Source organism: Dipodomys ordii, unplaced genomic scaffold (assembly GCF_000151885.1).
Source record: "Dipodomys ordii isolate 6190 unplaced genomic scaffold, Dord_2.0 Scaffold29, whole genome shotgun sequence".
Classification (NCBI taxonomy): domain Eukaryota; kingdom Metazoa; phylum Chordata; class Mammalia; order Rodentia; family Heteromyidae; genus Dipodomys; species Dipodomys ordii.
In genome coordinates, this window is record NW_012267245.1 from 5,800,352 (window position 1) to 5,814,715 (window position 14,364).

The 14,364-nt window shown below is 40.2% G+C and overlaps 1 protein-coding gene across 1 annotated transcript in view; it reads left to right on the forward strand.

Annotated features, from left to right (window-relative positions):
* Positions 1-8,233, forward strand: part of Ythdc2 (YTH domain containing 2) — a 50,096-nt gene extending 41,863 nt beyond the window's left edge. The window contains exons 24-31 of the mRNA XM_013016007.1: positions 626-638; positions 826-935; positions 2,752-3,044; positions 3,889-4,066; positions 5,929-6,132; positions 6,825-7,007; positions 7,964-8,052; positions 8,143-8,233. Of these exons, the coding sequence (XP_012871461.1) occupies positions 626-638; positions 826-935; positions 2,752-3,044; positions 3,889-4,066; positions 5,929-6,132; positions 6,825-7,007; positions 7,964-8,044 (1,062 nt within the window). The 3' untranslated portion in view covers positions 8,045-8,052; positions 8,143-8,233. The remainder of the gene's footprint in view (positions 1-625; positions 639-825; positions 936-2,751; positions 3,045-3,888; positions 4,067-5,928; positions 6,133-6,824; positions 7,008-7,963; positions 8,053-8,142) is intronic.
* The last annotated feature ends 6,131 nt before the right edge of the window (positions 8,234-14,364 follow it).

Below are 14,364 nucleotides of genomic sequence, written 5' to 3' on the forward strand. Positions count from 1 at the left end.
TCTGGCTTTTTTTTTTTCTGCTTATGTGGTGCTGAGGAATCGAACCCAGGGCCTCATGCATGCAAGGCAAGCACTCTACCTCTGAGCCACCTTCCCAGCCCCTGAAGTTTGTTTTAGAAAGCAGCTGCAGATGCAGATCTGAAAGCTGTAGGAGTTCACAGAAGAGGCCTGGACCATACAAATTTGGGGCCTTCAGCTTGTAAATAATATTTAAAGACACGAGTGGAGCTCCTCAAGACAATGTGTAAATTAGAGGACAGGAAGAAAGTGCCCTAGTGTTGGGGTGGTCATCTCTTCTGTAACTTTGAAGGCCTGGAAAATTTCTAGACCGAAGGCAGTCATGGCTGGATGACCCGAACGAAGGGTGTTTCAGTGGAGTGATGGGCCGAGGGTGTGGGAGGAGTAGGAGGATGGTGGTAGGCAGCTCGAGAGAGTGGAATGTTGACACACTGATCTCACCTGTGTCTCCTGCTCTGATTTGCTTAGTATTTTCCTTGGGTTATGAGTTTTTGTTGTTTTCCTTTTGGTAACAGTCCTGGAGCTTCTTTGTTCAGCTAATGAGGATTGTACTTCAGTTTTCAAGTTCTTGGCGTTTTTCTTTTGTTGTATTGCATTGTGATTAAAGGTTGTAGTCTTGAGTGTGTCTTATTTTTCTCTTTAAATACTGATATTTAGTTTATGAGGTGTTGGATTAAGAATACCTCCCATGTAAGTTGCTAGAATTTTGGGAAGAATTAATTGTGCACATAAAGAGTATTCTGCTTATTGTTTTACAATATGTACAATAGTAACAGTGGCTTGCTGTTTCCATATGTGTTTGGACAGCAGATGGCGTTCCCAATGATAGTAGTGACAGTGAAGTGGAGGACAGAACTACTGCTAACTTGGCTGCATTGAAACTTGATGAGTGGCTCAATTTTAAACTAGAGCCAGAGGTACGTTTTTTTTTTTTTTAACCTATTGGTAACCAATTTCTTTCATTAAGTTGCAATGAATTGATACAGTCTGATAATTTTTTTCTTTAATACTAAGCCCTTAGTATTAGAGAATATAGAGCCTTTTTGTGTTGTCTTCCATATTTTTTTTTATCCCCAATAGAAGACTTGAAAAACTGAGATGTGGATCAGTATTGATGCATATCGCTCGTTTTCTTACTCCATTCATGCTGCTACAACAACTACTATAGACTGAATAATTATAGAACATATGTGCTTCTCATGGTTCTAGAGGATAAGAATTCCAAGATCAAGGATGAGGGCTATTTTTAATTTCAAGATGGCAGCCAAAGCCCTGGGTCCTCTATAGGGGAAGACTGATGTGCTCTCAGAAGTGCAGAAGGGATGAACTCCCTCCACCAGGTGTTTATTTTTTAATTTTGTTCTGCTCCTGGGGCTTGAACACAGAGCCTGAATGCTGTCCCTGAAGGTTTTTGCTCAAGGCTGGCAATTCTACCACTTGAGCCAGCTTTACTTCCAGCTTTTTAGTGATTCTATATCCTACATTAAGTTTCAACATGAATTATTTGCGGGAACAAATGCATTCAAACCATAGTAGTAATACTTGAGTATTTCTGCATATATTAAAAAATTAGTATTGGAGACATGGATACCATTATTTTGTGTAACTATTCCTGAGTGAAATACAAGTGTTCTTTTCTGGTTTTTGTTTCCATCTAGCTCTGAATTGAGAGTAAATAGTGTGTGTGTCTGTGTGTGTGTGCGCACACGTGCTAGAGTTAGGCTTTGTACTCAGGGCCTTTCCCTTTTACTTGGCTTTTTCACTCAGGTCTGGCACTCTACCACACCTGTGCTCCTGGCTTTTTGCTGTTTAGTTGGAGATAAACCTTTCGTGGACTTTTTTGGCCTGGACTATCTTTGAACCATAATCATAGCATCCTGAGTAGGTAGAGTTACAGGTGTGAGGCTCCAGTGCCTGGCTTGGAGTAAACTTTTAACAGTTTAAATTCTTTTAAGTTAAAAATTTTCATGACTGTTTTTAATGTTTATTATATCCATGTTTTATGAGGAGGGGACAACTAAGCTGCCAGTAGTTGACAATTGCTAGCTTTATGTCTCTCAAACATCCATTCATTGATCATCACAACCTGCTGCAGTCTCAGTCTCATTCTCATTCCCAGCCCTTTGCTACACCGAAACTCTCCTTGCCGAGGCCATCTGTGTTCTCTAAGACAGTTTGATCATTGGCACTGTTGCTCATCACCTCCTTTTCGTAATCCTGCTCTTCCCTCATTTCCCACCCCAGCTTCATTGTCTTTAAATTACTGGGACATTAATCCCTTTTAATTCTCCCATTGTAGTCATTCCTTCTAGGATGTTTCTCTGTTCCTGATGCTAAGTTCCCTGGTTCTCTGTGCTTGGCTGTTTTCTTCTCATTGGCTCTGCTCGTCCCAGGGAGCCATGCCTCTGCATGTAGGCTTAGTCACCATGGGTGCTCTGGGAGTGCTGTTGCCTTCTGAACAGCATCATCTGGATGTTCTGCAGACACAGCAGTAATGTCTCAGTAGCACCAATGTCTTTTTCTCCATCTACTGTGTTACTGTGTTTCATTATTAGTCTTTACGTACCCAGTGTTTGCTCTCCTCCCCCCCTCCCCCACTGAACACTCTCTAGTCCTAGGAAATTTCATTTCACTCATGACATAAATGAATGGAAGTAGTAACAGCTGCAGACCTTAAGTAATGAAAGAGTGTCTTACATACATTTGCTTGCACCTGTTTGAACTGTATTATAGGCCGCCAGTTTATTGCTGCAGCTCAGACAGAAGTGGCACAGTCTGTTTTTACGCCGAATGAGAGCTCCATCTAAACCCTGGTCTCAAGTGGATGAAGCCACCATACGAGCAATTATAGCTGTGTTAAGTACGGAGGAACAATCTGCAGGTTTACAGCAACCATCTGGGATTGGCCAGAGGCCAAGACCTATGTCTTCAGAAGAACTTCCTTTGGCATCCTCTTGGAGGTCAAATAATAGTAGGAAAAGTTCAGCAGACACTGAATTTCCTGATGAGTCTACTACTGCAGAAAGGTAAATTATGATTTTAGAAAGGTTCTATCTAAATGGAAGGTGATTTCTCCAAGAAGTTAATTATTTGTACTATTTAATAATTACTATGTTTTTTTTTTAAATTTTGGTTGGTCTTGAATTCAGGGCCTGGGCACTGTCCCTAACTGAACTCTTCAGCTCAAGGCAAGCGCTCTACCACTTGAGCCACAGCGCCACTTTCGGTTTTCTGGTGGTTTATTGGAGATAAGAGTCTCATGGACTTTCCTGCTTGGGCTGGCTTTGAATCGCAATCTTCAGATCTCAGCCTTCTGAGTAGCTGGGATTATAGGCGTGATCCACTGGCACCTGGCAATAGTTTTTTTTTTACAATTCAGGACAAAGAAGAAAGTTTATAATAAAATGAAAAGTTTTAGTTAGGTCTTACTAGTATTAGGGTTATGTAAGGGATTTTTTAAGTATTTATGAGACATTTAATATTAAAGATCATTCTATGAAAAGAAAACTCAAAAATGTTCCTTTCCAGAATTCACAAATTGAAGGTATCTTAGAAAGAAAGTAACACTTTATTTTATTTATTTTGTGCCAGTCCTGGAGCTTGAGCTCAGGGCCTCACACTCTGGCTTGGCTTTTTCACTCAAGGCTGATACTCTACCACTTGAGCCACACCTCCACTTCTGAAAGCATCATGTTGAAAATGTGTTTTGTTGATACATGTTAGGTATTGATACATGTTTCCTGGATGCCCTGCATTGAGAATTACTTACCACTGTTTAAAGTGAATTTCCCACCATCTTCCCCAGGTATTGGAGCTATTGTGTCATTAACTTGTGTATTACTCATCTCTGACCATTCTGCCTTGTTCTAGAGTACTGACGAAATCTCCATCTCCAGCCTTACACCCTCCTCAGAAGTACAAAGACAGAGGAATTTTACATCCAAAGCGGAGCACTGAGGACCGATCAGACCAGTGCTCTGTGAAGTCTGCGGACAGCAGCACCTACCCAAGTCCTTGTGCAAGTCCTTCCCCACCATCTTCAGGAAAGGTAAGTAGCAGAAGTAGGCACAGGAAGCATCAGGTTTGTAACGCCTCCAGTGTTACACATTTAAATAAGATAATAAAAGCTTCCCTTTTTGCTGGGGGTTTAGCCCAGCAGAAGGGCACCTGCCTGGCGCGCACAAGGCCCTAGGTTCATTCGGTCCTCAGCCCTGGGGAAAAAAAAAAGCTTGCCTTTTTCCAGTTAGGGGTGCCTTGCAGGTTTAAATTGAGTGACTCCTGGAAAACAAACTGCAGTGCTTGGAATACATTTTTTTTTAGTTTTCTTTCTGCTTATTATTCTATTCTGTACTTCTATTATTCTGTTCTACGACTTCTATGTTCTTACTAAATACTATTATTTTGGGATACTTTAAGAAATTATTAACTAGTTGTATATAGCTGGGCTGTTCATTTTTATTTCTTTAAAACCTTTTGGTTGAAAGAACAAAGCTAGGAAGTGGCACTGTAGCTCAAGCAGTAGGGCGCTCGCCTTGAGCTGAAGAGCGCAGGGACAGTGCCCAAGCCCAGAGTTCAAGCCCTGCAACCAACCAAAAAAAAAAAAAAAAGAACAAAGCTATTTAAATTTTGGTATATAATTTCAAAATCAGAAGCATGTGTTTCTTTTACTTGTTAATTAGTTTTTGGCAATTCAATAATTATGTTAAAATATACTAAGTAAATTGTTAAATACAGAAGGTAGGAAGGCAAAAGATAGTGATATGGAACTGGAAACTATCATTTTTAAAATGTGTAATAGGAATTTTTTCGTTTGTTCAGAAGCATTTACTTTTAGTTTCCACACCTGAATAGGTATTTGGATAGATATTCAGCAGACCTTTTTATCATATACTGTTTTACATAGTAAATATGTTTAACTTTACAAGAAACTCTTCAACTCTTTTCTAAAATGGCTGTGCTATTTTGCATTTTCTTTAACAAACCCTTAAGAGTTTCATTTGGTGTATATTTTTGGCACTTGGCATTATTTATCATTGTAATGTCTTTGTAATTCAAAATGCGAAATGATTTTGTAATTTCTAGTGAGTGGATTGGTGGTGGCTATTATGTGAATTTGCAGTTATTCTCCCTGCTCTGCATCTTTTCTGTGCTAATTTCACACTCCAGCCATAGTCTTTGCTGAATTAGCATTCTAATTTGTTGTTTGTTTGTTTGTTGCCAGTGTCAAGGCTTGAATTCTGAAGCCTGGCTTTCTCTTTTCTTGATTGGCTCACAACTGGCACTCAACTACTTGAGCTTTTGCAGTACTTACCATGCAGATTGGAATCCCTGCAGTCTCTAAACCCTTCTCTGTTTTGGAACTCCAAGACTGCTAGGCTTGTCACGAAGACTTCCTCCTCATAGTGCACATAGGAGTTTAAATTTGTTCTCTGAATTTCAAGGTTTTAAAAACATTTTGTGAAAATCCATTTGGGGGTCTTAAAGTCTGGATCCTTTTAACAAGGCTTTTTTTTTTTTTTTTTTTGGTTAGTCGTGGGTCTTGAACTCTGGGCTTCGGCACTGCCCCTCAGCTCTACAGCTCAAGACGAGTGCTCTACCACTGAGCAATAGTGCCATTTCCAGTTTTCTGGTGGTTTATTGGAGATAGGAGTCTCACGGTCTTTCCTGCTCGGGCTGGCTTTGAACCGTGTGAGCCACCGGCACCCGGCAACAAGGCGTTTTTTTATGCTTTGATTTAGTCTTTGTAAGCTCATTTTGATTGAGCATTGTTAAAAGTTTTCAAGCATCATGAGCTGTTTGCATTTGTTGACTATTTGGTAAAATATTTTTGGCTTATGTATTTATGGAAATGATGTTTGCTGATCTTGAAAGGTCACATTACCCTCGGAGAACTTACACATTGTTTTATAGGGCTCAAAATCTCCTTCACCAAGACCAAACATGCCTGTTCGGTACTTCATAATGAAGAGTAGCAATCTGAGAAACCTTGAAATTTCTCAACAGAAGGGCATCTGGTCTACAACCCCTAGTAATGAGCGGAAGCTAAATCGGGCCTTTTGGGAGAGCAGCATGGTTTACTTGGTATTTTCTGTTCAAGGATCTGGACATTTCCAGGTGAGCTGTCCTAAAACAGTAAAATGGACTTGTTCTGGTTGTGGGTCACACTGTACAGGTAAAAACAGCAAAACAAAACCAGCTTTGTACTGCATTGGAGTGGAATGGTGCCTCTTGCTTGACTTGGAATGAGGGGTATTTAACATCTCTTCTAGGGGTGATAGAACTGGGACCTCTTTAATTTTGCTTTGTCTTAACACCAGAGCCTTCGCACATAAATATTTTCCTCTGAACATAACCGTAGATTTACTGGTTCTCAGATGCACTTAACACTATGGAGAGATTGACTCAGTTGAATGTTTATTTAAGTAGGCCAAGAAAGTTAACATTGACAACATACGTTTTTTAACTTTGCTTGCCTTCATGCTTATCTGAATTTACAAAACATGGAATTTATTACAGAAATAAAACCTTAGCTCAGTTCTCTTCATTGTCATGAAATAAATGTAGACGTAGAATAGAAGACACATTATTTAGAAGCTGTTAACATTTATAGTGCTAGATTAAAATTGTGTTTTCTTCTAAAATTTGGTAATAAACCTAGTAAACTTTATATTTGATATTTTTTTTGTTAAGTATCTTTTATAGTTTTACCCAAAAGTATAAAAAAAAACCCCTCAGCTTTATCAGACAAAGTAAGTTCAGATGTTTTAACAACTTTCCCTCCATCTTTTCCCTTCTTTTACCTACAGGGGTTTTCCCGGATGTCTTCTGAGATAGGAAGGGAGAAGAGCCAAGACTGGGGCTCAGCGGGCCTGGGCGGGGTCTTTAAGGTGGAGTGGATACGAAAAGAGAGCCTTCCCTTCCAGTGTGCACACCACCTGCTCAACCCGTGGAATGACAACAAGAAGGTGCAGATAAGCCGGGATGGGCAGGTACTATGCTGGCGTTGACAGCACTTACTGCTGTTCAGCACGTCCAGGAGAAAGTCTGCAGTCTGCGTACTTATTTATTTAATGTCTTTGTGACTTAAACTAATTAGGTAAAGTAAATAACTATTTCATATTTTTAGTAAAATGAGTCATTACTCCATTTGATGTTAAGAGAATATAGACTGAGGCCAAATGACAGTGAGTCACATGTTTGAATCAGTGTGGCTCGCTTTACATCCTCATGGGAAGTGTTAAGTTATTTTTAAAGCCGGGCGCCCGTGGCTCACACCTGTAATCCTAGCTACTCAGGAGGTTGAGATCTGAGGATCATGGTTCAAAGCCAGCCCAGGCAAGGAAAGTCCATGAGACTCTGATCTCCAGTAAACCACTCAGAAAACCGGAAGTGGTGCTGTGGCTCAAGTGGCAGAGCGCTCACCTTGAGCTAAGAGTTGAGGTTCAGCACCCAGGCCCAGAGTTCAAGCCCCACGACTGACCCCCCCCCCAAAAAAAAGTTATTTTTAAATGCTCATGGTGATAACATACACATGGAGACTGTAAAACAGTGGCATTCTTTTTACCTGTATAATAATATTTTTATTTTATAATGCTGATTTTGAAATATACAATTCCTAAAAAAAGACTATCGATAAAGTTTGAGTGCTTTTGCTAAATCACCATTAAAAATGTATTATTTCTACATAGAATTCCAGGACTCATGGAAACCAGTTGGCATTTTGTCGTGAAAGTAGAGACATTTGCAAATTCACTCATCTTAAATCTGAAAGTCAACTTGTATACCTTAAAGCAGAGATTCGCACAATATAAAACATTTGGTTTGAGCATGGTCTGGTAAAAAAAAAAAAGAATGGAATTCTTTTTTTGCATTTTTATCAGTGTAGTTTTTGGTAATTTTTCAGTTTAGTTCTTTGTATGTTTATTTTGACTTTTGATTTATCCAGGAGCTAGAACCACAGGTTGGTGAACAGTTGCTCCAGTTATGGGAACGCCTTCCTTTGGGAGAAAAACCCACAACTGACTGACAATGCAGGTTATGCCTATTTGACTTTGGGTGCTAGCAGTATTTGTTGTCATTAGCATGACACTCAAGAGTATTTGTTTTTCCCTTTTATTGTTCTAGAATGCTTTGCTGTGGAAGAACATGCCCAGAGGAAACTCGAAATGTACCAAGTTTCCCAAACGGAGAGGGGTGTGCGGCACGTGTGATGAGTGTGGTCGCAGTGCCGCTTCCGATGCCGTCTTCACGTGTGAGAACGGTAGTGATCGTAGGGAGGGAGCACGGCAGTAATCGTTCCATGGCTTGACACAACAGCACTTACTGTAAACAAACGGCATTACAACGCACTGATCACTTTGTAACGCAGAAAAGGCAGTTCCTTATTCTCCACCAAGAAACAAATGCCAGCAGCCAACTAACTTTATAAATGGCCTTTATAAATAGTGTGTGTTAAGAACTGCTCATTCTGTCATTTAAGCCAGAGACATATTGGAAAAAAATAAAAAGAAGGAATGCTCTTTTTTGTGTGTGATTAGGTAATGCAGTAAAATCTAAAGCAGGGCAGGACTCCTTCCTGCCTTGATAAATGAGGTGGTGGGCTTAGCTGAGTCTAGAGCTGCCTCTTTTAAACTGAGAAGTCCCATGTTCCTCCCTCTTTTTTCTTCCTCCCTCCTTCCCTCTCTTCCTCTCTTCTCCCTTCCTCCTCCCTCTCTCTTTCTTCCCCATAACAGCTTTCACATGTCCCTTACATGAGCAACAGTAATTTTGACATCTTTGGCTATATAGCACCTTATTAAAGATTTAAAGACATTTCTACAAGTTTTAAAAGATACACAGCAGTTATTGGTAGCTTGGTTGCTTTATGTCTTTGAAGCCAAAACACACAAGGACCACAGTTCTAAATGTCTTCTTTAATGTTTAATTTCTTTTTCTCTGACTTATGTTTCAGACATGGCTTCCACCTTTTCTGCATTTACTACTTAATAAATGGGGATTTAAAAAATTTCCAACCCATGCTAATGCCAAGTCTCAGGTTTCTTTGTCCTCTCAGAGTTGCTTGGTTTGTACAGTTCCCTTAGAGGCTTGTTCAAGGGGAATAGAAGGATAGGGTATGTGGGGAAAAAAAATACCTGAATACACTAGACTGGATACTTCTTCTCATGGTATCTTTGAGTTGTTGTCATAAAGAAAAAAATGGATTTTCTTTAAAGATAAAATTCTAAGTACTCTGGTTCTGTATTTGAGAAGAAATGCAAAAATCATTGGTCAACAAAAAATCTTGAGACCATCAGTTCTCTCTGAGAAGCATTATTGGTGCATTAGAATGTCAGCCGTGATTTTTGTTTGTATTAGCTGTATTAGTAGCTCTTAGGTTTGTTCTTTTTATACTTTGAAGTACACGTGTAAGTTGAGCCTATATGAATTATGTTCCATTTTACATGTATTACATTTCTTTTCCTATTAGATCAGCTTATGTTTTCCTGATAATGTGTACTTTTTTTTTTTAAAGCTATATACTTAGTAATTTTCAGTGTTTTAGATTTGGAAGGACTTCAAAAAATACAGCTTGTTTAAATTTTCACATTTTCTAATATCTAGCCTTCTATGTAAATGATGAGTTTGTTGGTATTTAAAATGAGTACAGTTTGAATGTAATTAAAATGTTGTTTTTGGAAGAAATGAACTTTAAATGTTAATATGCTTATTAAATCTATTAAATTATTTAGATTCCATGTACTACATCTCTTTTTTCCCCCCATGCAACAGCCGTCCCATGTCTTTGTGTCATGCAGCACAGTTAACACTGACAGCAACCAAGGCCTTCAAGGCAGAGCCATTGAGGGTTTCATCCTGAGATGCCTTTGAACTGTCTCTGAGAATAGATAAAACTGGGTGCAGTGGCTCCCACTTGTAATCTTAGCTACTCAGGGGGCTGAGATCAGGAAAGTAGACAGAGGATTGAGGTTTGAGGTCTACCTGGGCAAAGGCTTAACAAGAACCCATCTTCACAATAAGCTGGGCCAGCGTGGGATGTGCCTGTCATCTGAGCTGTGAAGGGGTTGAAGTAAAAGGATCATGGTCCAGGCCGGCCCCAAGCAAAAATATGAGACCCTGTCAGAAAAATTAACTAGATGCAAAAAGGGTGGAGGGTGTTGTTTAATTGATAGAGCACCTGCCTAATAAGCACAGGGTCTTGAGTTCAAATCCCTATATATATATATACGTATATATATATATATATGTATCTCACACACAAACACAGGACAATTTGTAAAAGGATCGGGACAGGAAGTTAAAAACTATAGTGAAAAGTAACCTGTAATTCAGTCCTAGCTACTTGGGAGGCAGAGGTCAGGGCACCAGAGTTTGAGGGCTGCTGGGGAAAGTTGAAGAGACTCCATCTCAGTCAATGGCTGAGTGTGGTGGCATATGCCTTTTACCCAAGTTGTAGGGGACATAAAAATCGGGGGATCACTGTCGAGGCCAGCTTGGGCATAAAGCAAGACCTTACCTTGAAAATAACAGAAGGTCTGAAGGTGTGGCTGAAGTGGTAGATGGTAGATAGATACAAGTGAATAGCTGAAAGAAACAGCAAAAATGTTCTGAGGAATATGTAGCTTATAAAACTGACAAAAGTTTTTTTTAAAAAAACAAGTTTGTCCTGTGAAATGTAATGATAGGAAAAGATAACTAAATCTAGAGGATCTTGAGCTTAGTCTACAGTTTTAAGATGCCTATTAAAAAGGCTGTGTGGGCCTGGGAAGGTGGCTCAATAGTAGAGTGCTTGCCTTGCATGCCTGAGGCCCTGGGTTCGATTCCCCAGCACCACATAAGCAAAAAGAAAAAAGCTGGAAGTGGCGCTGTGGCTCAAGTGGTAGAGCGCCAGCCTTGAGCTGAAGAGCTGAGGGACAGCGCCCAGGCCCAGAGTTCAGGCCCCACAACTGGACCCCCCCCCAAAAAAAAGGCTGTGGGAGCCAGGTGCCGGTGGTTCACACCTGTAATCCTAACTACTCAGGAAGCCGAGATCTGAGGATCATGGTTCAAAGCCAGCCCAGATAGGAAAGTCCAGGAGACTATGATCTCCAATAAACCACTAAAAAACTAGAAGTGGTGCTATGGCTCAAGCAATAGAGCCCTGGCCTTGAGCTGAAGAGCTGAGGAACAGCTCCCAGGCCCAGAGTTTAAGCCCCATGACAGACAGAAAAAAAAAGGCTGTGGTTCTAAACGTGGTGCCTGGTTGATGAGTAGAGTTTTTTTCTTTAAAAAAAAATCCTTTCCTGATAGTTCTAGCACTCGAACTTGGGGCTTACACTCTACCACTTCAGCTACAACTTGTTTCAGCTTTTTGTTTTTTAGAAAGTGAAGATCAGAGTTTAACAGATTTTTCTTACCCCATCTGGCTTCAAATTATGATAGATTTCAGCCTCCTGAGTAGCTCGCATTACAGGCATGAGCTACCAGTGTCTGATCTGGTGAATAATTTTGTAATTGGGTTCAACAATCTGTATATTGACCTGATACCTATATGGCCCGTGGATTATCCTGAAACGGATGAGTCAAAGGTATTTTTGGATATATGTTTTAAAGTTCATAAGGCATCCATCTAAAATGCTCACATTATTCATCTTGTTCACCAGCGGAAATTATAATAGTAAAAATAGAGGTAATTGATAAAACATTCACCTCTTTGCAAGAGGTGCCACATTACACTGAAGCTCCAACACTAAACATGAGAACAGCAAGCTGCTCAACCATTCTGATACTAATTTCCCTATGTGAAAAAGAGAAAATACCACCTTTCCTGTCTGTTTCACAGGATCACTGGAAGTGAGTGTTGGAAAAACCAGACGTCACACAGATATAAGTACTTGGTGTTATTTGCCCATAATTGCCTGATAATCGGTTGTGGACATTCAGTATCACAGATCTTTAATGTCTATTTATTCAGTAATTAAGTATAACGTGCCCACAATGTGCGAACTCTTGCAGTTTAGAGCACCAAATTCAACAACAACAACAAAAAAAACCAATTCTCTCCTCTTGGCACACTTCGGTTATAGTGGAATATCTCCTATCTTGAATCATCTTGAAATAAACAGAAAACTACACCATCTATCTAATAATGAGAAGGCTACAGGTCCCATTGTAATGTAGATGTGAAGGAAAAGAGGCCCAGATTAGTTTATTTAGCAGTCATTTAAGAACGTAATTTCAGGGTTAATTTGGGGGACTCAAGGCAAAAGTCGTTACCTCCTTTTGTAGAAAAGAATTTATCCCAGTGAAGCTGACGAGGGAGGAATCTGTTGCAGTTCTGAAGCAGTGGACTGTCTGTAGACTCGGTTATGTTTTGGATATGAAGGTACAATGTCTTCTAGTGATCTAACTGTGCTATTGAGGCTGGGTTAATCTGGGTTACCTGTGTACTTTAGTGCTCAGAGATCACGATGCCTATTCCTTCTGGCTCCCAGGAAAGGCAGGAAGAATGACTTGCTGGATTGTTTATTTTCGGAGGAAGGCTGGTGCGTGCGCAGCTTCTCTTCCTGGCATGTCCATCTGTCTACCTTTTTCTTTAGGAACTGATGGTTTCCTTGGACATATTGTAAATTGCATATTGTCAATGGAAAATTAGTCGGAAATCATTTTTGTGCTAATGTCCTCAGTTTGTTTCCCAGAGTCTGACTCCTCCTGTCCTCAGACCAGGCTAGAAGCTTGATGATATTCTTTATTTTTCTGTATTGTGATTAGCATGGAAAACTTTTGTTGTTGTTGTTGGTTATGAACATTGAACTCTGGGCCTGGGCGCTGTCCCTCAGTTCTTCAGCTCAAGGCAAGCGCTCTACCACTTGAGCCACAGCGCCACTTCCAGTTCTCTGGTGGTTTGTTGGAGATAAGAGTCTCACTGACTTTCCTGCCTGGGCTGGCTTTGAACCGTGATCCTCATCTGAGTAGCTAGCCACTGGCGCCCGACTGGAAAACATTCTTTTATCATAGTGACTTTTCTTAGGACAACTATCTAAGGATAGTACATAACTGGATGAACAGGTAAGCACAACTAATCACGTTATTTTAAAAATATCCTATAGTTACTGAGACAAGGAAGTCTTGTTTATTAATAATAATTTCAATTGATTTTTAATTGTGCGTGCTGATGGGTACATTATGTGCTGGGTAATGACTGAATCACGGTTAATTAGCATTTCCATCTTCTAAACATAGGCCATTTCTTTGTATTTGACATATTTCTTTTTTATTTATTTTATTTTTTTATTTTTTATTTCTTGGGTCCGGTTGTGGGGCCTGAACTCTGGGCCTGGGTGCTGTCCCTCAGCTCTTCAGCTCAAGGCTACTGCTCTACCACTTGAGCCACAGCGCCACTTCTGGCTTTTTTCTTTTTGCTTATGTGGTGCTGAGGAATCGAACCCAGGGCCTTATGCATGCAAGGCAAGCGCTCTGCCACTGAGCCACCTTCCCAGCCCTGTATTTGAAATCTTTCAACTGTTTTAGTTCTCATAAAATAATAAAATGTCCTACATTGTACTCACCTTGTGTGGAGCGACACAGGCTCATTCCTCCAGCCTCACTGTCTTGGTACCCATTATTTCCCCTCCTCCCCCCTGCATGGCCTCTAGTAATTGTTTTTTTTCTGGGAGATCAGCAATTTCTTTTTTTTTTAAGCTTCCACCTATAACTGAGAACATGCAGTATTTCTCACTCTTATTTTAAAAAAAAAAGTCAGGGAAATAACACTTTAAAAGTAGGACCTATTTTGTTAGGGTTCAAAAAAGAAAAGCCGTGTTTAATATTGGTGATTCTTTCATATTGTAATTTTTTTAGCTTTCTACACTTCAAACCTCTTTTCTGAGAACGTGTTTCGTCCTTCCGTTGGCTAATCATCAGAAAACACACTGGTATGTAACTATATAAAATACCCTGGTTTGTTCAATACGTTAAACAAGAAATATTAAGGGAAACGACTAAACAGGCTTCCCAGAGACTGGCTGCGGCATAAAGTGGAGCGGGAGGGGAGGCTCGCGGGAGGAGGGCTGCTGCCCCTGCTAACAGTGGCTTTTGGAAATTTCAATCTGCTTCAATGTGCCAATGAGAAAACACATTGCATTTAATGAGAATTAATTGTGTGCTCACTCAAAGAATTCCAGAAGTTCGGTGCTGTTTAATTGTAAGTACAGGATCTGGCCTAGACAGTAAAGAGGTTTATTGGAAGAAAATTGAGTCGTGTAAGAATCTATGGGATTGAAGTGCTCAGAGGACAGGGTAAATGGAATCAGAGCCACGGAAACAGGTCCGGCCAATGCCTCCCCTTGGCGTCACTGGCACTGGACTCTG